The following is a 25,907-nucleotide window of genomic DNA, read 5'->3' as shown; positions in this document are numbered from 1 at the left end:
TCATGATCATGCCCTTCGTCTGCTCCGGCATCTTCCTCATCATCATGTCCAGCATCTTCTACATGATGACTGTGTACTGCATCTACTTCGTGATCATGTCCTGGAGATTCTTCGTCTTCTCGCCCGCCCTTGCCGCGGTTGTCTTGCCGCCCTTCCTCATTTCTTGCCGGCCGGCCCCCATGGACGACTTCATAATCATCTTCATCACCTTGCCACCGATAGCCATCCATGAAACCACGCAAGAGCAGGTGGTCCCGCACCTGTACGGAATCCGGGTCCATAAGGCTCCTCAGCTTGCATCTTCGACACGGAGATCTTATCTCCGTCTCGTTATTTTGAAGCATCTCGGCCTTCGCGGAGCTCAAAAACCTATCACGATGCCTTCGGTCATCGTGCGGACCATGGTCGCCTGCGGGGTAGAGCAAAACGATATTTTAGAATCAAGAAAAAATTTGGCATGACTTTGCCTAAAAATAGGACCAAAAAGAATGCATAGTGCCAAAATTCTCGCCGAAACGGAAATGAATCAACATTCCGGCAAAATATTGGCAACTATCGCATTTCAAATACCGGTACCTGCAAACACAAACATATATGCAACACCACAAACATACATAGATCTAGCTAGGCCATAAAAAGTGCATGTGCACGTTGTTGGAGGGAGAAAAAAGTATATCTACAACATAAAGAAAGCTTTTCCCTTACTTACCTATCAAAAAAAGGTAATTTAACCACTTAATTTGGATGAATCTATGGTGCAAATGAGGTGAGGAGGAGGAGGCACCCGAGACAAGCTTGGAGGAGGAGGTGGAGAGAATGAAGTGGGGAAAGTGAGTGTGTAGGTGGCTGTCCAAAATATCTAGCTGGTCCCAGGTTACTAATGGCTCACCACCAAAAAATGTGCCATTAGTAACCCTGGTTACTAATGGCGCACCAGCTGGCGGTGCGCCATTAGTAGTTTTGCAAAAAAAAACAAAAAATGATAGTAGTGGTGCACGGGGTGACTGGTGCGCCATTACTAGTTAAAACTAGTAATGGCGCACTGCGCCCCGGTGCGCCATTAGAATTTTTGGAAAAAAGAAAAGAAAAAAATTTGTTAGTTGTGGTGCGCCATTAGTGTGATAGACACTAATGGCGCACCGCCCCACGGTGCGCCATTAGTATTTCTGGAAAAAAGAAAAAAAAATGGTTAGTAGTGGCGCACCAGCACACGGTGCGCCACTGCTATATAGTAGTGGCGCACCGCATGTCTGGTGCGCCATTAGTATGCATATTGTCTATAGCCCTTTTCCTAGTAGTGCTTGTTTAAACCTCTTGATGCAAACTTCGGTGAAAACTTCTCAACTTCTATAACAATCCGATGATAAGGTTTCATAGATATGTATCTCAAAGCCATCCTCTGAACCATACTATTCACCCTTTCGCTAGGATTTTGTAGATAAAGAAGATTGAACTTTCTCCAATCCTTACTTCACCTGCATAAAAGTTTCATTAGTGGCCGAGGTGGTGAGCTCCAATTCGGCCTTACCTATGTTGGCAAGAATAAGCATCGGCTATTGATAGATGTGCAATACACCATGACCAACATGGTAGATGGATGCTTGCTATGCTAACTCTCTCCAATTGTCATGTTTAGATATATGACGAATATTAAAACATCCCAAGGTAAATTTGACGTCTAGACATATCTCAAGATAAACTAAAAGTGATTCGTCAAAACATTGATAACCCTTGGATATTTTTTGCACTATACTAATAACGAATCACTGAAAGCCTCACCGTACACATCACCTATAGCAAGGAAAATCTTCAATCCGAATAAATGCATATTCGGCTTTGATCATTTGTGCATAAATATTTTAAGCGGCATGAGGCTTCACAGAATAGCACCATAAGAAGATATATAAACAACACCAACACCTTGGCAATTGCTACAAATTTAACCATCAATATATAATCACCATGGTACTAGAGAGATAAAGCTAAAATCAGTATTATGCATGATGTCAATATGATGCTCAATAATAAAATCAACCATGATTTGGCTTTACGTAAATTCTGAAAACTAATAAACCAAAACACACCCAATCAAAACGTAAGTCCACTTTGCAATTTTGGTGAATTGGTCTATGCATAATATCTTCAATGACATCAATTTGACAGATTTCTATGCAAGCACTTATCTCAATCTCTACTCAAACTAAGGACGATGTTAGAATACCACACCGGCCATTCTTAGATATATTCTTAGGGCGATAGATAATTATCGGCCATTACCATGAGGTCCATGTAGAATTCACCCACCAAAGCATAAATAACTGAAATAAACAAATGAAATAGCAATAAAATATTTCGGCCCCTTTGTATTAGCAACAAAAATGTAACTAACCAAATGTATAGTGATTTGGTAATACCCTGTCATGATATAGAAAAATTATGTTGCATCGGATCAAAATAAATCCATGGAGGATAATTGCTCATACCTAGGGATTAATTCCATGGCAAAGGAATCAATGGCATGGTTGAAGAAAATGGATGATGTGCTAACCGAAGATTTTGATGGGATGATGCACACCTTGGGCTTAATTGTTTTCCACTTCCATCCTTCCCTTTCTTCACTTTTGTAACACTTGGTGCAATAGAAGGACATGCATCATTTTCATTTAGACTGTTCCTCTTGGGAATCCATGCCATGTTCTTGTTTCTCAGCTCTTGTGCACTAAGCTTTTGTAATCCTTCGTTTGCCAATACGATAACCCGAGTGAGCACCTCGACTGTGATTTTGTTTCAACCAATGGAAACTCTTTTTGGGCCTTGTGCACCCTTAACTTCTTTTTTTCAGATTTGGCACTCTGATTTTTATCAATTGATTTCTTCACTTCTTTGCCTTTTGTAGCCAATGTCAACACTTTAATTGGCTCTTTATTATTTGAGATCAAATCTGAAGTAGCACACTTACGACCATCTTTCTTGACCTGGTATACTTGCTTGACCACCTCTTTCTTCTTCCTTGAGCTTTGGACCGATTCTTTATGATTGAAACAGTCTTTGACATGTGAATGTTCAAATGTTGATCTTCTCGGAGTTGCACAATATTGGTGAGATGGTCTAAAATGAGATGGAGAATGTGCCCTTGTATCATACCTGTCTCATGATGGATATGGATCTACATGAGCATAGGGAGGTATCCACGGCATTGGCATTGGTGGCCCAAAACAAGGATATGAATATGTTGCATTGAAGTCCTCACTTTGCCAATACCGATCCTCATGTTTGCACCTTGGGGGTGATCTTGGTTTCTTTGCATGATTTGGCCGATAAGCATTCTTCTCTTCACTCTTCTTTTGATATTTATCCAATAGTTCAGCTAGTTGAGAGAGCTCGAGAGTGGTTTATAAGCGCTGCTGCGCCAACCCTCTCGAGCTCCTCTCCATTGCAGGCTTACGGGCCTAATCTTGCACTGCTATGCCTGTGGGCCTGCTGGGCCTTCTGCGGGCCTGAATCCTGGCCCATTGATGGGTTTCTAGTCGTACTCAGGCCGTGGTGGCCTAGTAGGTGGCATTTTTTATGTTTTTCCCAGTTTTTTTGTTTTCTTTTTTGCTTTATTTATTTTATTTTGTTTCTACTTACAACAAAATACTTATTTATTTTATTTTATTTTGTTTCTAATTACTTATTTATTTTACTTTATGATAATTCTTTTTGCTATTAAAGTTTCTATCAAAAAAAGTTTTTTATGAAAATTCTTTTTGCTTTTAATGATTTTGAACAGAAAATACTTCGATAATTTTAGTTGCATCAATTTTATATGATTTTAGTTTCAATAATACTAGAGGTTTCTTATAATGTTTTGAACAGAAAATACGTTGTTAATTTTAGTTTCATAAATTTTATTAAAGTTTATTTTATTTTGTTTCTACTTATATATTTTAATAAAGTTTATATTATTTTGTTTCTAATTACTTATTTATTTTATTTGTTATTTTTCATGCATCATTTTTCATGCATTTACTAATTATTTTGAGCTATAAGACCCTAAAATTGAAAAGCATTTCAAATGAACTCTGAAAAGGTTGAAAGTTGACATGGTATCATCATTTCATCCACATAGCATGTGCAAGAAAGTTGAGAGGGTTACGGAAAAAATTAGATGCACTTCGTGTACAAAACGGACAATGGTATCATACTCGTCTGTTACAAAGTTGGCATGGTATCATCATAATAGTTGCGGGAGAAAGTCTTCACTTTTTCTTCGCTTGTGTCATTTGCTTATTGCGCCGTAACCATGGATAATTTTCATCGTTTATCAGGATGCTTGGGTCAGCCTTGACTTTGAAGGGAGGAATTTCATGAAACTTTTCATAATCTTCAAACATGTCTGTCTTGCTCTCCACTCCCATAATGTCCCTTTTTCCTGAAAGAACTATGTGGCACTTTGGCTCATCGTATGATGTATTCGCTTCCTTATCTTTTCTTTTTCTCGGTCTGGTAGACATGTCCTTCACATAGATAACCTGTGCCACATCATTGGCTAGGACGAACGGTTCGTCAGTGTACCCAAGAGTGTTCAGATCCACTGTTGTCATTCCGTACTGTGGGTCTACCTGTACCCTGCCGCCTGACAGATTGACCCATTTGCACTTAAACAAAGGGACCTTAAAATCATGCCCGTAGTCAAGTTCCCATATGTCCATTATGTAACCACAATACCATCTTTCATGCGATCCATTTGCACTCTAACATGCGATCGAACTTCAGCTTCTCCTTTTGACTTTCGCATTGCGTCCTTGCATCGACAATGACCCGGCGGAGATCATCATCATCGGGCACTGGTTCCTCTTGATCTTCAGCAGCTTCCCCCTTGCAGCATCATTGGGCACATCATCTGGTCCTCTTGATCTTCAGCAGCTTCCCCCGTTGCAGCATCACCGTATTCAGGGGGCACATAGTTGTCATCGTCCTCTTCTTCTTTGCCGTCTTCCATCATAACCCCTATTTCTCCGTGCCTCGTCCAAACATTATAGTGTGGGATGAAACCCTTGTAAAGCAGGTGGGTGTGAAGGATTTTTCGGTCAGAGTAAGACTTCGTATTCCCACATGTAGGGCATGGACAACACATAAAACCATTATGCTTGTTTGCCTCAGCCACTTCGAGAAAATCATGCACGCCCTTAATGTACTCGGAGGTGTGTCTGTCACTGTACATCCATTGCCGGTTCATCTGCGTGCATTATATATAATTAAGTGTGTCAAAAACCATTACAGAACATCATGAATAGATAATTAAGTGACCAAATTAATAGAAGTTCATCATCACATTAAAACCAAAGTACATACATAGTTCTCATCTAACAACATGTAGCTCTCCAGAGCATCTAATTAATTAAACCATACATTGAAACTATGTAAAACATTTCAATGCGAAAACAAATGCGATCATAATCGCAACCAAGGTAACAATTGATCCAACGGCATAATGATACCAAGCCTCGGTATGAATGGCATATTTTCTAATCTTTCTAATCTTCAAGCGCATTGCATCCATCTTGATCTTGTGATCATCGACGACATCCGCAACATGCAACTCCAATATCATCTTCTCCTCCTCAATTTTTTTTTATTTTTTCCTTCAAGTAATTGTTTTTTTCTTCAACTAAATTTAACCTCTCGACAATAGGGTCGGTTGGAATTTCCGGTTCAACCACCTCCTAGATAAATAAAATCTATGTCACGTTGGTCGGCATATTTGTCATGAACAATAAATGAACCAAATAGTTATAAAAAGATAATATATACCACATCCGAATCATAGACAGGACGAGGACCGACGGGGGCGGATACCAAAACCATCGCACTATGTAATAAGAAGGAATAATAAAAGTAACAAAATTAGACAAGTATCTATCTAAAGTAAGATTTTTTTTCTTTCAAAAAGAAGATAAGAACAAGAGGCTCACCACGGTGGTGCTGGCGACGAGATCGGCGCGGACGATCGGCGGCGGTGAAGACGGGGACGGGACGTGACGGACCGCTAAACCTAGACAAATCTCGGGGAAAATGGAGCTCGGAGGTCGAGTTTCGAGAGGAGAAAGATTAACTAGTGTGGCTCAGACATTTCATCGAACACCTCATGTGCATAGGAGGTGAGCTAGAGCACCCAAATGCCCTCTCCTCGCCGGCCAGAAAAAACAGAGCACTGTGGAGTGCTTTGCTGTGGCGATGGGGTATATATAGGCAACTCATTTGTCCCGGTTCGTGGTAGAAACCGGGACTAAAGCTCAGCCTTCTGTCCCGGTTCGAGCCACAAACCGGGACCAATGGTTGTGGGCCAGGAGCGAGGATCATTGGTCCCGGTTCGTGCCTAGAACCGCGACAAATGGGTCCATACGAACCGGGACCAATGCCCACGAGGCCCCGGCCGGCCCCCCGGGCTCACGAACCGGGACGAATGCCCCCATGGGTCCCGGTTTGTGACTAAACCGGGACTAATGGGCTTGCCATGCCTGAACTAAAGCCCTATTTTCTACTAGTGGCCATGCAAATCTAGATACCGACATGTCCCATGGTTCCAAGAAACAACATATCTTCGCGCCGCGCCCTCATGGAGCTTCTTGGGTTGATATGGACGCACACGACCAGAATCAATCCAATCCAGTATCCTTGGGCAAGATCTCCGGCAGCAGTTCCGGAACACGTCGACGACCAGATTGAGGAGGACCAATCATGCAGATCTTTGCCGTGATGTGATAAGAGCACTAGGACCATCACCACACTGCTGCTTCCACCATGTCGACACCATCGCCACCATGGCGGGGGAGTAGGATACCGGCCTGCGCTGCCCATAGCCCACGCCGCTGGCGGAATACGAATGCTAGATCCAGGCACATCCTGATCCACCGCCACCCCCTCGCCCGCATGATCCGCTGGTCCTGAGTGCTCTCACCCAACTCCCGTGGGGGAACGAGCGCGCCCTGCACCATCCCTCGAGCCGCCGGTCCCGAGCGCTCGCAGCTATCTCCCGGGGGCCGAGCACGCTCTGCCCCATCCCCGAGCGGCAGCTCCCCGCTTGAGCGGCCAGGCAAAGATCCACATATGGGCCACCACCCTGGAGGATGCCCATGTATGTTGGCCCTCCTCGACGCCCAGATGTAGAATGAAGGAGAGGCTCCCGATACCCAACATGATGGCCTCCCTCCTAACCATTGCGCCAGGAGCTGAGAGGCACCAGATCCTCGCCGCCCCCTTTACCGGCGATGCCCGGCTTTGTCCAAGAGCGGCCTCAGGGGGGCTACGAGGGGCGGGAGCGGGGGATAGGGGCAGGCAGGGCGGTTAGGGTTTCGCGCCCTGGTCACCTCCTCTAGGCGACGGAAGTAGTGCATTTTTTCCTAAATCTAAATACTTGCAACTCGTTCACTTCTGCCTACAATCAAACACTCATTTACATGGATCTGGCAAAGAAGTTAAAGCCTATACAACTCGACTTTTTTTTTGAAATAAACAACACACTTCGTCAATTAGATATAGCAGTTACATCATCAATAAGATACAATGTCATCCATAGGCTCCTCACACCAATCCCTAGTATCGGAAAATTTCGCTGGCCTCGCGAATTCATGAGCGGCCTTATTTGCTTCCCTACTACAATGCTCAAACCTAGTAACAGGAAAATCACATGCCGTCCTTCATTTTTCATTGTGTGAATCACTTCCATATTATCAGAGTTGATTATAAGGCGATTGCAACCCACCTTCTGTGCAAGGATTAAGCCAAACCTTAGAGCCAGTGCTTCTGATGTTATTACATCGGCACACCAATCGATCCTCCAATTTCCGCCAACAATGAACCTTCATTTGTCATCTCTGAGGACAGCCCCCGCCGTGACCCTAAGCAGATCATGATCAAAAGAAGCATCGACATTCAGTTTCACAAAACCCATAGGAGGTCTGCTTCATCCCCTTTTTTACTAGTTGCCTTAGGGGAGTGTGCATTAACATAGTTCGTCGTTATAGCACGAGCCCCCATCGAAGTTTGATATGCATCTTGAGACTTTCCTTCATGAACCAGTTTACGTCTATCCCACCATAGATACCAAGTTGTTACAACGATCAATTCATGTGTGTTCTGGAGGCCCAATATAGATAATTCTTGGTCTGGCATAAGTAATAACATTCAAGAACTATCTCTCCCACCCGATCGATAGCACAAACTCTATTAATCACCTCATACAATCCTAACTTGTCCCAAACCTCTTTCACCTTCTACCACCAAGACATGTTTTGTGTCTTCTGGCCCATTTGAGCATGATGGACAGATGGATGGAACTTTCATGTGTCTATTAGCGAGCGTCACACGACAGGGGAGAGTACCATGCAATGTACACCAGACGATAATTCTTTGTCTGGCCTATACAACTCGACTTCATTCTTGTAACAAACTCAACTCGGTATTTCCAGGTCATCCAATGCCTATAGAACTCAACCCAACTCTCAGCAATCTCTTCTAGTGCCTATAGAACTCAACTCAGATCTCAGCTATCCCTTCTTCCTTTCTTGTCCCATAACCACAAGATTGGAAGCGGAGTGTCTTGCTTGAGTTAGACCCCTACAAAAAGTAGATACACTTTGGACGTGTCTACCGAGCGGCCTTGGCTCAGTAGCACTCCATGGCAGCCTTCCTTTTTAGTATACTTTTGTCCTAATCAAATAAATTAGGAAATAGTTTGTCCTCCTAATAAGAAAAAGACAAAGATCATACAACATGTTTAAACAAAATTGGAAAAGCACACATGGGAACAACTGTGAACGCATTTAATTCGGATTTTAAAATTTTAGAAAAGTCATAACTTTTGAACCGAACATCAAAATTTAGATCCGCTTTCACAGTTGAAATCCTCGGGATGTGCTCTTCGAAACTAGATCCCACATGAGTATGTTTCGACAAACTTCTTTGTGTGCAATTTTGTCTCGATTTTATGCAACTGCCCAGATGTTGATGTGCAACTACCTAATAGTCGATGTGCAACTTTCTCTCTATCCATGGATGTGCAATTTTCATTGATGGCACCTCACCCCAAACTACCCACTGAGATGTGCAATTTCGTCTGTTGTCCCAGTCAACTTCTTAGTAGTCGATGTGCAACCTTTTCCCTATAGTTGGAAGTGCAATTTTTACTGTTTGCCACCTTAGTCAACTAGCAGTGGATGTGTAACTTCGAAAACTGTCACGGCCAACTACCTAATGGACGATGTGCAACTTTTCTCCATTCATGTGGATGTGTAGTTTTCATTGCTAGCACCCCTTCCCACCCACCCCACTAGTGAGATGTGCATCTTTAGGGTCTCACTATAGACAACTTTTCTCTGCCCTCATGGTCTTATGGATATGCATCTTTTCACCATCCAAAGATCCATGTCGGTGAGATGTGCAACTTTATCTGCTGCCCCAACCAACTGCCTAGCAGATTATGTTCAAGTTCGCATATTGCCCCCGCCAACTAAAACTAAATATCCACAAGTATGAAGGGGAAGGAGTTGCCCATTGACTACTATAAAATTAGCTAGAATAATAGAGTAAGTTGCACATATAGCTGGAAGGTAGGTGGGGCATGGTACGACAGTAGTGAAAACCTATATCATCTATGAATAGAGAATGGGAGGGTTGCACATCGACTACTAGGTAGTTGGCCTGGTAGTAGACTAGTTGCACATGACTAAAAATTGGCTGTCATGGTTGCTAGGTTACAAATCTCATAAGAATTTTGATCATGTAGCTTTACAAAATGGTTTTGAAAAAAGTTGCACCATGCTATACTAAAATTCCACGATGTAGTAATAGAGTTGCACCATATAGCACCAAAGTTGGCATCAATTTTTTTTCTTCAAAACATATCCGGGATCTAGTTTCAAAGATCTCGTCTCGAGGATTCCAATGGTGAAAACGGATCTGAACTCTGACATATGGTTTGAAAGATATGACTTTTTAAACATTTGTAAACTCGAATAAATGCATATGCACATCCAACAGACATGGAATTAAGAGCATCTCCAGCCTTTGGGGGCGAACCGGCGCTAAAAATCTGCCTGAGGGCGATCGGGTTCCCAGCCGACGCCCCCAGGGTCGGCCCCAGGCGCCTGTTTTAATTTTTTTTGAACATTTATTCGACTAAAATTCGGCAAACGGGACAAATATTCGGCGAAACAGTACATTACTTCGGCGAACTGAATTAGTTTTTTACATAGATAAAATACATAGAAAAAAACAAAGAGGCCGTGACTACAGGCCGAATAACGCGTTGAGAGAGGCGAAGTCGCCCCCGTCGCCGCCGCGGCCATTGTCCTCGTCGTCCTTCTCCTCCTTCACGCGGCCGCCCTGGTGGACCAGTGGCGGCGCTATCGTCGTCGAGGACGACGACGCCTCCCTCGTCGCGGCCACGGCGCCGAGCGGCGAACTGCTCTAGGGCGCGGCGCTGGCGCTCCAGCTCCGTGCGCGCACAGTCTTCACGCGCCCACTTCAAGGCCGCCGCGTCATCGAGCCCTGGCTCCGTCTTCACGCCGGCGAGACCTGGCTCTGTCTTCACGGCGGAGAGCCTCGGCTCCGTCTTCGGCTTGACGAAGCGGGGAGGAGCCGAGGAGGACGCGCGCCGGCCCTCGTTGATGACGATGCCGGCGCTGCGGGTGCGCCGGTCGAGCGGCGTCTCCGCTGGCTCGGCCTTGACGCTGAACAGCGCCAACGACCTGGAGGAGTGGGAGGAGGAGCGGGAGGAGGAAGAAGAGGAGCCGGGCCTCCTCGGCATCCTTTGGCCGCCGCTCCGGCGGGGGAACGGGGCGGCAGGGTACCTCAACGGAGGACGTCATGGAGCGTGTGGCCGGTGGCGCCCCACCACAGGAGGTGGCCATCGCTGTTCTTGGTCCCCCGCACCACCGGCGCGTTGTTGGTGGAGCCCAGCCGATCCGCCTGCCGGCGCCGCCCTCGAGGTGCTGGAGGACGTCGTGGAGCGTGCGGCCGGTGGCGCCCCACCACAGGAGGTGGCCATCGCTGTTCTTGGTCCCCCGCACCACCGGCGCGTTGTTGGTGGAGCCCAGCCGATCCGCCTGCCGGCGCCGGAAGTACGCCGCCCACGCCTTGTGGTTGCCGGCGGCGTACTGCGGGAGGGCCCGCTGCTCCTCCGTCGGCGACGCCCGCACGTGGTCGACCTCGTCGGCGAAGTAGTCGGCGCGTGCGGTGATGTCGGGCAGCGGGGGAATGGGGACGCCACCGGCGCTGAGCTTCCACCGCCCCGGCGCGCGCATGTCGGGAGGCGTCGGGACGTTGGCCTCGAACAGCAAGTAGGCTCCCCACTCGTGCAACGAGCGGCGGCTGAAGCCATTGGCCGCCGCCACATCGCCGGGGAACCTCTCGCCCATCGTCGCGGCTGGGCACGAGGAGAGAGGGGAGCGGCGCACGGGAAGAGAGAGGAGAGAGAGGAAGAGCTCGAAGGCTGTGGGCGGGGTGCGGCCACAGGCGAGGGGAGGCGCTGCTTATATAGCAGAGGGGGGGTGTGGGCGTCGTGTGTACGCGTGGCGAGAGGGGGTGCGTCGCCGTGCCGTGCCGCCCGTGAGGAATCAATGAAAGGCTGACCGGCGGCAGCCTTTGCATTGATTCCCCGCAGGAAACCGACGCGTTGTGAGGACGACGAGGCGGGGGGTCGCTGACGGAGTGGGCCCGCAGTTCGTTCGCGCCAAAATCGATTGCCCTGGCGTGCTGGGTTCGGCCTAGGTCCACCAGCGCCAGTTTTGGCCCAAACTGGCGAAAAACAAGCTCCTGAGAGGGGGGGGGGGGGGGGGCTATTGGGGACGCGGCTGGAGATGCTCTAGATGTGTTGACCTTCCAATTAGTACATGTCATAAAGACAAAATTTGAACCACAAAACTGCTTGCATGCTTGTGTGAGAGCTGCTCGGTTCCATCAAATAGTGCGTACACACTTTTTAGATTTCAGGATACACTTTTGCCGTGCAATCCCATGTTGTATTATATTTCTAGCACGTAGTCCAGTGGTCAATTGCACAATGCACTCGGCGCGTGCATATGAGCGTGGTATCCTAACCTTAGAGAAAATGACAATTCCATATGTTTCACCGTCAAGGGGCGACGGAGCACGTGACAGAGATGTCTCACCATTGATAGAAAGCAGAAATAAGAAGACAACAAATGTTCTTTCTACGGGCAAATATAACATCATCAGTTTGACAGTACAAGGTTACTTCGGAACCAGGGCACAACAGGGATGTCGAAACAGCATGCGTAGAAGCATCGGAAAGCGGCTGACGAATTCTAGGCCATGCATAATCTAGTCCATCCTGCCCTTGAGAATTCGCTCTTGAACTTCGGTCGGTGTCCTGCAAACCCAAAGGACAAGATGCCAAGGAACTAGATCAACAGTCGGTTAACAGTAGTGGTCAAATGGCTTAAGCGTGGATGCAATACAGCTTCAAGCTTTCTATCCATGCATTCTTTATTGTTTTCTACGTACTGATTTATTTCCAGACAAGGCGGGTGCCCCATCAACAATACAAGGGTCAAACTATGAGCCGGTAACAGAGGTGAGTAGTGAACTTACACAATTAGAACATAGCCTCCCCACCCACTGAGGCAATCGCGATCAACTGACGACAACAGGGCTTGTGATATGGTCTCGAAGAGTTCCTCGGGTTCCTTTTGCCATGGAAAATAAGGTTGTGTCAGGTCACTTCTATATCACACGAAATGATGGTAGAAAAGTTTGCAGCCTAAAGTACAAGGCAATGGTAACCGAAGGAACAGTATAAAATATAGCAGCCCCACAAGAGAAATGTGACTTTGATGTATCCCACGATTTCATCTCACAAGAACAAGTAAATAAAGCATGTTGCACTGGCTAAAATTGGCAATACAAATGCGTACCATGTTCGGTTTGTACATGGATTCACAAGCACCATACAGAGATTCTGATGCTGTCCCTGAGACAACAAAATCCTTAGCAAGTTCCCTGCATATGAATAAATATCCACAATTAGCTTGCAAGAAGATGACTAGATGAGTGTGGAAGGCATAACGACATCTACAAACCATAGTGATACCCAGCGGAAAGCATAATTAAGTGATGTACTCTATGAAACAGATGAAAAGTACCAGGGTCTCGTTTCAATATGGCTAAGAAACGTACGAATGAGAAGGGGAAATGATTGCCAGCTTTAGTAAAGAAACAGCTGAAGGGAGTTTACCACTGCCTAGCATACCAATTATATGGGACAGAGAGATTGTGTCAATTGTGTGGTATTGGTTGGTGAGTCAAATAAGCAATATTCTGGGTAGTGATATGCTCAACAAAAATTCCCAGAAGAAATTAGCCATGTTACTACTCATGTGGGTATACAAATCAAATCCTCTATGTGCTTTAAAAATCAGGTTTTTCACTTTGGAGATAGAAGCAAAATAACCTCCTGTCATGGTTAGTCATATGAGCCAATTTGTTGATGATTTACTGATTTTCCTAAGTCAGGTCACTTTTGGCAAAGTTGAAGAACCTATATATAATTTAAAAAATTGTAAAGGAAACTTTCCCTTACCCCATGAACCAAACCAGGCATAGTACTCAACAAAGTAAACGGTAGCAATGAGAAGCAGATAATCAACCAGAATACCATGTGTATGAAATACATGGAAAACATATGTGCAGAAGGCAAAAGCATACACACACAAAAGAAACTGATACTTACTTTGCACCAATGCAGTCCATGGTACAAATAAATGGCTCGTCATCCTGTCCAAGTCCAGCAATAATTGGCTGGCAGAAATACGGCCCAAATCTGGAGTGTTTCATTAGCACAAAAAAGTTAGATTAACCTCTCTCCGTTATCAAATCATATATAATGAAGACACACGGTTTAGCATAGATAAGACATAGGTCAATATTAGTATGAAAGGCCAACGACTGAGCTCACTACTATATGCAAAGGCTAACTATCACGATGCCAGAAGTCGTAATTACTGCATAGGTAGAAACATTAAAGAATCATGCTTATCAATCAGAAATTGTGGTTTATATCTAACACAATTGGCCAGCTAAACACCAGGATTTTCACTGTTGGAAAAAGGAAGCTCTGGACTTATGGTTCTAGTTCCAGAAGTGTCCAGATTTACTTTGTAAGCTATCTATAAATTTTATTGATGCTCAGCTAACATCCTACCCCTGGATTCTTAATAAGAAAAAGTAACATTTGTATATATTGCAGGTTAATAACTAACATGTTAAAAGTATCCTAATTAGCTCTTTAGTGGAAAAGGACAAAGGGGGGGAGTCTAAAATGTACATGTACTACATCATTGCATATCCACATGTAGCTCTTAAGTACAAGTAGTACTACACCCTCCAAAAGGTCACTACACTGTAAAATACTGGATAGTACTTTTGAGCAAATTTGCAAGCTATAAACCCTGCGGAGATTTATATATATCTGGCACAAAATGAATCACTTGATAGTCAAGGTAATGGCGCCTGCTTTGCAATTGTGTTCTTACTTCTTAGTATACGCCTATATGTTCATACAGGTCGTAAACATTAGACTAAGCATAAGCTATATGGTGATGCTACTTATTGCCAATGTCTATGCTGTCATAAAACTAGCTGCCTCTAATCACTCTACAGTTTGTATACCAAAGGTCTTATAAGCGACCTAAGAATAAATGAAGCCTGGAACAAATTGCTACACCAACATATAACACTACAGTTAACATGTCCAAATTTTCATCTTTCTGCACAAGTGAATAATAATTCGATAAAATTCGGGCTGTGGTCGCACTAGTGGTAATAACCCTCACCTCTTCTCGTAGAGCATGGAGGAGACGAGGCTGGCGAAGGTCTCGGGCTTCATGTCGCGCTCCTCCCGCAGCTGGTACAGCTTGTGCTTGAACACGAGCCGCTGGTACCTGCGCGCCGACGCCAACAAACAAGCAAACAAACAAACCCTAAGCAAGACAAATCGAGCAGAGGCGAGAGGGCGGGGGGATCTGGGGAGCGGCTCACAGCGTCTGGGCGTCGGAGGCGAGGCCGGAGAGGCCGATGTAGAGCTTGCCGTGGATCTTGAAGACCCGCTGGAAGTCGGTGGCGACGGTCTGCAGCTGCACGCCGAGGCGGCGGTCGCTGGCGATGGCGAAGCAGTTCTTCCCCACCATCGCCACCACCGCGGAGCCGTTGTACTCGAAGATCTGCGCGGGGGCGAGGGGAGCGGGCCGTCAGACGGGGGGCGAATCGAGATCTGAAAGGAGGCGGCACGGGGGAGGTCAGGGGTACTCACCGACATGGCCGGAGTCGCCGGAACGGGGGCCGCCGAGTTCGATTGGGGGAAGGAGGAGGAGGGGAGGGGGTCGCCGCCGCTGCTGGTCGGGGGAAGTGGGCTTATGCGGCCGGGGTGGGCTTCTTGCGGAGCAAGATGAAGAAGAGGCGTTCGGTTCGGTGCCGCCGGACCGGAGTCCCCTGCTGTTCGACCCGGGTGCGGCTTGCGACCGATGGACCGACCGACCTCATCTTACTTGGATTTAAGGGGTTCGAAGAGGATCAACTTCCTTGCGAGTTAGAATGCCACCAATTCTCTCCAATTCCCACCCTCAAAAAAAAAAAAAAAACTCTCCAATTCCCTTGGGAGGGGAGAATTATTTCCCCCTCCTCTAAAATTCGTTGCCTAGCAGCCGGATCATAAGGCAGCTCGTCTCCACCAATTCCTCTCTGCCTCTCTCGATAGAATGCCCTGGGAGATTGTTTGCGGCAACGGTGGTCGACACAGGCCTTGAAGTGCATGGATCAATATATGGGCCTAGTTAGTGACCAATTTCTCTTTGTTTAAATTACTAAGCTCTCACGGGTTGGAGCTCGTAGGAGCGATCGATTTGCCTGGCTGCCCTCGATCAATTTCGACCAGGTCGTGCGTTGGGTAAATTTGCCCACTAGTGGATCCGTTTGGTTAGCAGTCGGGGGGTCTACGGAGCTTTCTTGTGCCTTGGGGATCTGGGGTGCATGTGGCCATCTTCGTCGACCTTTGGTCGCTATATTTTTCCTTCGTGCCGCCCCACTTGCCAGGAAACGTGTCTTTGTGGGCATGGTGAGGAATCAGAAAAGGGGGTTACCCCTGCGGCGGGCGAGTAGGCAACTTCATTGTGGGGTGCAGCGGGCGAGATGTGTGCCCCTCCCTCGCAGGGCCCCTGCACGGTTGTGGTTGTGTCTTCTCACTTCCAACATGTTGCGACGGGTGGGCGGCGCCTGTTCTCTTTCCTTCTCCAGTGTGGCGCTATGTTTTATCAATGGTGTGGTTGCGGGGCAAAGGTATGGATCGCGATAGGCGTACCATTCCGCCTGTCATCGATGCGGCTTTTGTCCTTCCTGTTCAACTCGGGTGCGGCTTTGCGACTAATTGATGGACTTGGGTGTATGACCCAGTTTTGTAGGTTATTATTTCAAAAAGTTCTTTTGTGTTGCAAATAACCTTTCCGAAAATGATTGAGATCGCGTAACCGACCGCGCGTGCCACTGTGGGGGCCCACACATCGCTCCACCTTGTAACTGTTCTCCTTCTCTCCAGGCCATTCATCCGGTTTCTCCTCTGCGTCATCCCTCTCTCACCATCTTAGGCCCACGGCACCCGCTTCCCCTCCTGCTCGTTGGGCCAGCACTACAAGGTTGGGATACGCCACGAGCTGCCGCTAAGCATCATGGATGTTGCGAGTAGCCATACTACCACGAGAAGGGCACCACCTACGCTGCAAGGTCACGACTACGGGTCATCCCAAACATGGGGAATGAACCTCTTTCAACGGACAATCATGTCATGGAGTTGGTGCAAGAATATATAGATCCACCAATGGTGGAAAGTAACAACATGCAAGTGGATTTGCTGAATGAAATCTACAAAAACACAATTGATGTAAGTCATACCATGTCTTGGCTAACTTGAGAGTGGCATAGCTGAGGTCCATGTGATTCATCTCATCCATGAAAAGTAACACAAGGTTCCTTGAACACGAAAGCTATTTATGCTCTGCAATCTATTTAAGACGCGCCTCTAAATTATGTGTACATTAGTTTTTTTTTACTTGGAGTATAAAATAAAACGAATGTTTTGGGGAATGGTACATCTCTATTATCAATGACGACATATAATAGGAACATGGAAGCACACCTGCTCAAGGTGTTGGAGAGAGCGCCAGAAGCTCGGGCTCACGCATCCCAGTCGCGACCTACTGCCGATACTACCATGACGTAGGCGCATGCAGGATCTCGACTCACTTTGCCATGGATGTTAGGTTGTGTAGTATACCACATTGGGATTTATTGAGGGGTAAAGACAATGTTTGTTTAAATCGTGTCGTAAAACACAGAGAAGATGCTCTTTTTTCCAGTGATTTGTTTGCTAGAACAGTCAGTGGAAATTGATTGATTTTTTTTTTTGCAAATAAAAGTCGATTGATTTGTTAGAATAGCTGGCAAATTTGTTGAATAGTGGCTTTTTATAGCTCCTGTTTGCAACCTTTTAAACATGTAGAAGTAGGTTTCTAGATTTTGTCACATACTGATAGAAAATCTGATGCCCTCAAGTCTCAACTCAAATTTGAGAACATCCGTATGAAACCTGGTAGTCTGAAATTTAATGAGAAATTCATGTTTGCTTGCAAGTTGCAACAGGCTGTAGTATATCATCTCTTTGCATCATGAAGAGCCAGCCCTCCAAAACACTTCTGCTTAGGTACACCCCCCCCCCCCCCACACCCAAACACATTAACGGAGGAGATCTCTCCATACCTCTTCATAATAAAGGGTACGATGGTCTCTTTTAGAAGTATGTCACCTGCGTCGAGCACGATACGAGGCCTGTGTACATACCGCCTTGGCCCTCTTCTGTAAAACCTTCAAAAAAATGAGTGCCCGACATGATTCAAACCCAACACATGTACACTTGGTACAACCGCAGTAACCAACTGGACTAACCTTCTTTTTTCAAATAGGGAAACTATAACACTAACTAACACTAACCAACGGGAGGTTGTTTTTTTTTTTTGGTCATTGTTTCTCTGCTTTTCCTTCTGTTATATGTTCTCTTTCTTTCACTTTTTTTCATTTTTACTTTTCTTTTTCGAAATTTGTGAGCTGTTTATAAAATCCTGAACTTTTTTCCTTAATCTGTGAAATTTTCAAACTCGTGAAAATTTTCTTAAATATGTGAATTTTTTTTTTCAAATTCCTGAATTTTTTTCACAAATGCAAATTTTCTCAAATCAGCAAACCTTTTTAAAATTTTATAAAAAAATAAAATCCTGCAATTTTTCTAAAAAGGTCATGAACATTTGTATTTCAAAATTGATGAACTTTTTCAAATATGCGAACACTTGGGCCAGCCCAACAGGCGCCCGATGGGAGCAATGCGGTCCCCTAGTTGGGCCAAGGGCTAAGCATTTTTTTCTGTTCTATTTTTTTATTTTTTTTGTTAGTTCATTTCTCTTATTTTTGAACTTTATTATTCATTTTGAAACCTGTTAAAAATTTAGAAAATCGTTTGGAATACCAAAACATCTTCTTGTTTTCAGTTATTGTTACAACTATAAAAACTGTTCAATAAAGTGCCTATTTTTGAATTTTTTTGTTCACAAAAATAAGAAATGTTTGTGTTTAAAAATTTGATAATTTTTTAAAAAAGTACGTGGTTTGCAATTTTTGTTCAATATCAATTGTTGGGAATTTGTTAACATTTTTGGAAAAAACTGTTCAAATTTTTTAAGTTTTCATACACAACTGAAAATTACAAACTTGTTTACAAATTTTGAGGAATGGTTATGATATAAGGAAATGTTCGTGTTGATTGATAATGATGGAAATTGCAAATAATATACGCATTTAAATAAGAAAAAACTACATGCTCATGGACGCACCTGTCTAGCGTAGTCTAGCACACTGCTCTAAACTGGTGTTTTTCTTGGATTACGGATAATTGACCTCAATTCTTGCAGTAGCCTGGCACACACATATGAGGCATCCATGGTAGGAAACTCCAGAAAACGTAAGAATTGTCGAAAACTCGAACAACTTGGAATGATTCCTTGAATTGGTCATAGAAATTGGTGGGAAATTTTGGGGTCATTTGACGGATGCTAGGTTTAAACGATTTCCGACACTATATGCAGGTTGTGACACGTCCGACCATTTATCGGTCTTTTTTAACGGAGAAAACTCTGGAAAATTGAAAGTTTATGCAAAACCAAAACAAATTGGCATGGTGCCATGAATTGGCCATAGAAGATCATGAACCAAATTTGGGGCCATTTCAAGGATGTCAAGAAACAATGTGTTGTCAGACAGAGTCTACTGGCCCTACCCAGACACCCTCCGTTGAACATTGTCTAGTTTTGGACATTATTAAAATGACCCAAACTTTTGCAAGCAGGTGGGCATGCCCATGGTAGGAATCAATGCCAGGTTTGGACGATTTCCAACACGACATGAAAGTTGTGACACGTCCGATCATTTAGCCGCCTTTTTTATCGAGAAAACTCCAGTAAATGGAAAATTTGTCGAAAACCAAAACCAATTGGCATGGTGCCTTAAATTGGTCATATAAGCTCATGGAACAATTGGGGTCATTAGGCGGATGCCAAAAAACATGCCCTCAAACGAACCCTTATGGCCTACCCAAATATCAGCCATTGAACATGGTCTATTTTTGGACATGCATGAAATAACCCAAACTTTTCCAGTAGGTTGGCATGACAATGGTAGACATCCATTCCGGGTTTGAACGAATTCTGACACTATATGCAGGTTGCGTCACGTCCGGGCATTTTCATCGTGAAAACTCCAGAAAATGCAACAATTGTCGAAAACTCAAATAACTTGGCATGGTGCCTTTAATTAGTCGTAGAAGCTGGTGAAAACTTTTTGGGTCCATTTGAAGGACATCGAGAAACAACGTGCTCTCAGAGGTAGCCTTTTCGCCAACCCAAACACTCTCCATTGATCATGGTCTATATTTGGACATCTTTCAAGTGACCCCAACTTTTGCAAGCAGGTGGGCATGGCCATGGTAAGCATCCATGGCAGGTTTGAATGACTTTCGACACACTATGCAAGTTGCGACACGCCCGATCATTTATCGGCCTTTTTTGACCAAGAAAACTCCTGAAAAATGCAAAATTTGTCAAAAAATCAAAACAACTTGGCATGGTGCCTTCAATTGGTCACATAAGCACATCAAATTTGGGGTCATTTGATGGATGCTGAAAAAAACCGTGCTATCAAACGGAGCCTTTTAGCACCCGAACACCCTCCGTTGAACATGGTCTATTTTTGGACATGCATGAAATGACCCCAAAATTTTCCAGTAGGTGGGCATGCACATCATAGGTATCCATGTGAGGTTTGAACGAATTTCGACAACGCATGCAAGTTGTGCAACGTCCGACGATTATCGGCCATTTTTCACCGAGAAAACTCCTGAAAATACAAGAATTGTTGAGAAGTCAAACAACTTGGTATGGTGCCTTGAATTGGTCATACAAGGCCATGGAAAAAATTAGTGCCATTTAAAGGATGCCGCGAAATAGCATGCTCTAAGATGGAGCATTATGGCCTACTCGAACACCCCCCATTGGACTTGCTAGTTTTTTTGGACATTCATGAAATGAGCTCAACTTTTGCCTTCAGGTGGGCATAACCATGGTATGCATTCATGCAATGTTTGAGGGAAAAGGTATTAAAATTCATAATTTAACATGTACTTAAAAATATATTTTTATATTTTTTCTTGTTTCCGCACGCCACAATGGACCGACCCAATCAGGCACTCTCCTATGAAAAAAGTATTAATTCATGATTTTTTTCCAAATTCATGAACTTTTTTTTCAAATCGTTGAACTTTTCAATTTCACGAACTTTTTTTTTTTCAAATCGATGAACTTTTTCAATTTTGTGAACTTTTTTCAACCTTGGAGCTAGAGGTGGGCATAAAAACTGACAAACCTAAGAGGCGAAGACCGAACCGATAGCAAACCCAAGAAAACCATTTTTTTTTGTTGCTATTGTAGTTATCTGCCACATGTAACAACCAACACGCATGCGGCAGGGACGTCAATTCCATTGGCCAAGCTGATCACTTGCATGCGAGGTATACACTTGTTTTGGCACTTTTGTTGCAGTCTGCATGTAAGTACCTCTAGGAAGCACTATGTGCCGTTCGTGGTTTTAGTCCCACTTCGGCAGTCTAGTTACACGGTTGCCAGTTTCTACAATTCAAAATGATATTAATGAATTAAAGAAAAGTTCACAGGTTTAAAAAAGTTCATTAATTTGAAAAAAGTACATGAATGTGACAACAAGTTTGCGAATTTGGAAAAAATTCATCGATTTGACTTTTTTGTGGATTTGATAAAAAAATTCACAGATTTGAAAAAGTTCATGAAATTAAAAAAAGTTCATCAATTTTAAAATTTTCATGAATTTGACAATTTGAAAAAAGTTTGTGAAAGTGAAAACATTTATTTATTTAGAAAAGTTCACTTATTCAAAAATAAGTCACGAATTTTGGAAAACTTTGACGAATTTAAGCAAATGAAAAAGAAAAGATAAAAGGAAAAAATTATGAAATAAAAAGCAAATAAACGGAAGAAAAAAAGGAAAAAAAATGGAATGAGAAGATGCACAACAAGAAGGATAAAAGAAGTAACTAAGTACAACAAGTGAGTTGTCCCAGTTGGTTACAACGGGTGGAAGTAAACGAAGAGGTATGTAGTTCAAATCCTACCTCATGCACCTATTGAAGGCTAGAAAATAAAGAAAAATATAAATGGGCCTCCAGGACGGAGGAGGGTGAGGGTCGGTTTGTGCGTCCTTCGTTTGTGTCCAACGACCAAATAGACCCTCGTAGTCAGGTTGATCGTGCTAAATAACCTCTCGGAGTTGGTTTAGCGATTGCTAAGGCGCGATGTCTTTGCACATCTGTAGTCGCATCATCAAAGTCAACCTCCACACAAAACAACAATTATCATCTCATCAAAAGACAGAACATCTTCGCCTCTATTAAATGGTTGAGGTTGCTTCATGAGAATTTGCAGTTATCCCTAGGCATCCACCATCGTCTATCGGCTGGGCATCACACAATCCATCAACGCGCACGCACACATTGAGGCGACACTCGACTCTGCAGTTTCCATGACTTGCCGGGGCTTCCTTGAGCATTCTGCAGTTTCCATGACTCGCCGGGGCTTCCTTGAGCATTCTCGCATGCCGCTAGCCGCCGCGCTTCGCCCAAAGAACAAAAACATCAGGTTGTATGCATCAGGCTATTGTAGTTTTGCACAGTGCTAACAAAAACATCCATATTCAGTGCTCAAGAAACTGAACTACAGCAGCTCATCCAGAATTTGGCAGGCATTACAGATGAACTCATCACAAGCATTTTAATATAAGAAATTAACCAACACATCCACTCATACAGAGAAACTCTAGTACTCCCAATTACCGACAAACCATCTAGACTAACATAACCAAAGTCAGCACAATCGGCCAATCTTCCAACACAAACATCTTGCTTAATACAGACATATCAAACTACATCTCCGCCATCCTGAACATCCGCCATCCAACTCCATGTATGGCCCAAAGCAAGACCAATGAGCAAGTAGCGAGTGACTTCAGATCTGCATACATGTATACGGTAAGAAATTTGAATAAACTGTAGTTGGTGCAACAGGAATCTTTACTACTCCCCATTTTCCTTTGGAAGGAGGCATGTGCTAAATTTCGACGTATATTATACACCTTAAGAATAGAGGCGCAGAAGCTGCTTATTCGTAAATGGTACTCATAAATAGAAGACTCAACACCTGCATACATCAAATTACTGCTTATGCAACATTCTTGTCTTGAACATCATCATTCAATTGAATGAATGATATGTTAGTGCTAAGTACGACTAAAGATGTGCCATATGAAGGTGCAAGCGTGAAAGCCATTTTCTATCGTAAGATATGGAGCGATAAGAATTAGATTCCAAAATCGTACTCCATCCGTTCCACAATGTAATGCGTATAGATTTTTTTTAAAGTCAAACTTTACAAACTTTGACTAAGTTTGTAGAGAAAACATATACATCTAAAATCCAAATACATATCATTATATACTACATCAAAATACATACTTTCATATTGTATATATTAGGTATTGTAGATATAAATAGTTCTATTTATAAACTTTTGGTCAGAATTTGTAAAGTTTGACTTGTAGAAAATTTGTATGCACTACATCATGAAAATGAAGGAGTATGCGATTTTCTTTATTTTCATTAACCTTCTCAATCACATACAATTATTAAACAAGCATGCAGAGACAAACCGTGGATTAGCGACATCTCCAAACTAGTTTGACAAGGTAATCAAGCCCAATAGAACGAATAATTAGCTTTCTACATAATCATGTGAGTAGAACAAGTACAGCGTGGACCCAATGGCAACATAAAATAAAATAATTAGGCTTACCAGTTGATCAAACAGTTGGTTCCGATAACACCGGTGGGAAGCTAAAGTAGGGATGAGCTCGTGCACTGTCAAAGAAATCCTTTGTACAGACCTTGATAATCTCATATGTTTTGACCTCCATTGAATAACAATCAAAATTCTCAAGCTCATGGCCAGCAGGAATGTCTTGGAAGAACAAGAATCCCTCGGCCGCACCCACTGTGGAAATGGAATAGCCATGACCCTGCCTAGGTAGCTGTACGATCTTCTCCAGCTTCCATTCATGAGTACTATCCTGCCCAGGCTGCAGAGAGGTATGATGGAGAGCAAAGGACCCGTGCTGAGGGACAAGAGAAAACATCTCAATGGCTCCTTCACTACCCACAACAACTGCATTCGGACGCCAATCATGACCAATGCTCAGGTCAGCATCTCTGAGCTCCATATGGTAGCCAGTGAGAAAATTGACAGTTGAAAACCTCAAAGTACGTGTGTCCAGCACCATCAAATGGTCAGTCCAGTCATAACGGTCTGTCCAGTAGAAGCAGCTGCCCACGCAGTCAAAACAGGACATGACGTGCCAAGAAGGGACGACAGGGGACTCAACCATACACCATTGCATAGTTGTGGACGGGAACACAAAGATGACGAGCTTTGTCTCGTATCTTGCCACACATATCACCTTGAAGGGCTCGTCGCCGGTTGCCGGAGCGAGCACGGGCTCGAATGCCCCAAGGCGGTCTTGCGGCAGGGCGGCGAGGTCCTCGGGTATTGTTGGAAGCAGCATGAATCCGCGGGACAGCGGATCGCAGACAGCGAGGTGGAAGTCAGCGGCGTTGCACATGTCCCGTTTGGTCCACGTGTGGTGGGGTCCCCTCCCAAGGACGTCGCTGATGTCCACGAGGATGCTTATGTCGGAGCCGTAGTGATAGCTCCAGCTCTTGATGAAGCGGGGGTGGAGGGAGATCCAGTCTAGGAGGACGCGGCCGCCACGGACGTCGCGGGGGCGCCAGCGGGGGCCTTTCCCGTCATCTTTCTTGTAGTAAGAGGATGAAGAAACAACGGCCGGGACGAAGGAGAAATCGGCAGCGCAGGGGGTGAGGGCGCCGGCGAGCGGGGCGGAGGGGTGCGGTGCCTCGGCAGGGTGGAATCCGGCGGCGTCCATGAAGCCAAGGAGGGGAGGCCGGTGTAGCGCGTGGAAGCGGCGGCGGAAGGCGCGACCTTTGATGACGCGGCAGAAGGTGGTGCAGGTGGCAGAGGCGCGGACGAGCGTGTCCGGGGCGGGCAGGCGGAGAAAGATCTCCTCCAAGAGGACGTCCGGGATGGGGATGGAGTCCATGGCAGCCGAAGTGGAGGAAGGGGATTGAGGGCTACGGTTGTACCGCTGGGGATGTTGGAGACTATTTGTTTTTGATGATGATGATGAGGGGATTCTTGAGACCTGTAGCGATCAGAGAGGGAAAAGTAAAATTGAAAATTGTAGTTTAAAAAACAAGGGGCTGAACCGGCAACGCCACCAAACCATTGACATTCTCTGTCGTGAAAGCGCGTCGTCCGGCCGGATCGTTTTTCCAGTATATATATAGGGAAACCTGGCGTTGTCATAGGGGTAAAGTTTCTTCCCTCTGTTCGTCCAGTTTCTTGCAATACTAGCGCCCGTTACAGATTCCATCTGAATTCTGTGTGTCCATACTTCTTTTGTATAGAGTAGGTAAATAAAAGTAAAGACTGACATCCTATATACCCAAGAAATTCATCCCCACTGCATGATTTATCTAAACATGCAGCCTATCCATCACAACACACCTGTCACGTCAACATTCTTTGATTGACATACATATGGGACCAACCACTACAACGCCCAGTAACAGGGGCGTAGTCAGAAAATTTAGCCATTGGGTTCACTCATTGACTAGTTGTGAAAACTTGGTACTGAACTAAGTCCAATTTTACGCCATATCACAACAAGATTATAACTATCATAGAAACCATGATGAATAGGAATATGATATCCCTTATAACAAATACTTGTTACATTAAAATTGAAGAGTGTGAGATATACCAATTGGATGAAATTATAAAATCAAATGGGTAATACTGAAATAACTTCTTGGCTTCAAATGCAGCTTCTCTTCTTCCTAGGAACATTAAATAAAACAACAAGTTAGTTCCTCGACAAAGTGTTTCGCTCCACTTTATATAAAAACCAACAAATAATAAGTTAGTTTGACAAGTTTTAAATAAAAGTATCATCATGCGAAAGAATCATGTGAAGTCACTCACATTTCGGGACATCCCTTTTTGATCTTTCATTCAAACATATCACCGTTACTAATGGTAGAAAACATGACTTTTTCCACACGAAAATTAGACAATTACTCATGAACTGATCACCCATTT

At 44.4% G+C, this 25,907-nt stretch overlaps 2 protein-coding genes across 2 annotated transcripts; both read right to left on the bottom strand.

Moving 5' to 3' along the window:
- Positions 1 to 12,174: 12,174 nt before the first annotated feature.
- On the bottom strand, positions 12,175 to 15,520 carry LOC109768358 (proteasome subunit beta type-3). Its single transcript, XM_020327087.4, has 7 exons — positions 15,314 to 15,520; positions 15,043 to 15,224; positions 14,838 to 14,945; positions 13,736 to 13,825; positions 12,921 to 13,005; positions 12,598 to 12,692; positions 12,175 to 12,376 (listed from the first exon to the last, which is right to left on the bottom strand). The coding sequence occupies exons 1-7, from the start codon at positions 15,317 to 15,319 to the stop codon at positions 12,328 to 12,330; spliced, it is 615 nt and encodes a 204-aa protein (XP_020182676.1). The 5' UTR covers positions 15,320 to 15,520; the 3' UTR covers positions 12,175 to 12,327.
- A 7,953-nt stretch (positions 15,521 to 23,473) lies between these two features.
- LOC109768363 (uncharacterized) lies at positions 23,474 to 24,846 on the bottom strand. Its single transcript, XM_020327093.3, has one exon. It carries the CDS (start codon positions 24,844 to 24,846, stop codon positions 23,536 to 23,538), a length of 1,311 nt encoding a protein of 436 aa, XP_020182682.1. The 3' UTR covers positions 23,474 to 23,535.
- Positions 24,847 to 25,907: the final 1,061 nt, after the last annotated feature.

This window comes from Aegilops tauschii, chromosome 7 (assembly GCF_002575655.3).
Source record: "Aegilops tauschii subsp. strangulata cultivar AL8/78 chromosome 7, Aet v6.0, whole genome shotgun sequence".
NCBI lineage: Eukaryota > Viridiplantae > Streptophyta > Magnoliopsida > Poales > Poaceae > Aegilops > Aegilops tauschii.
The sequence above is the reverse complement of the archived record's forward strand: the minus strand, read 5'-3'. Positions and strand labels throughout refer to the sequence as shown.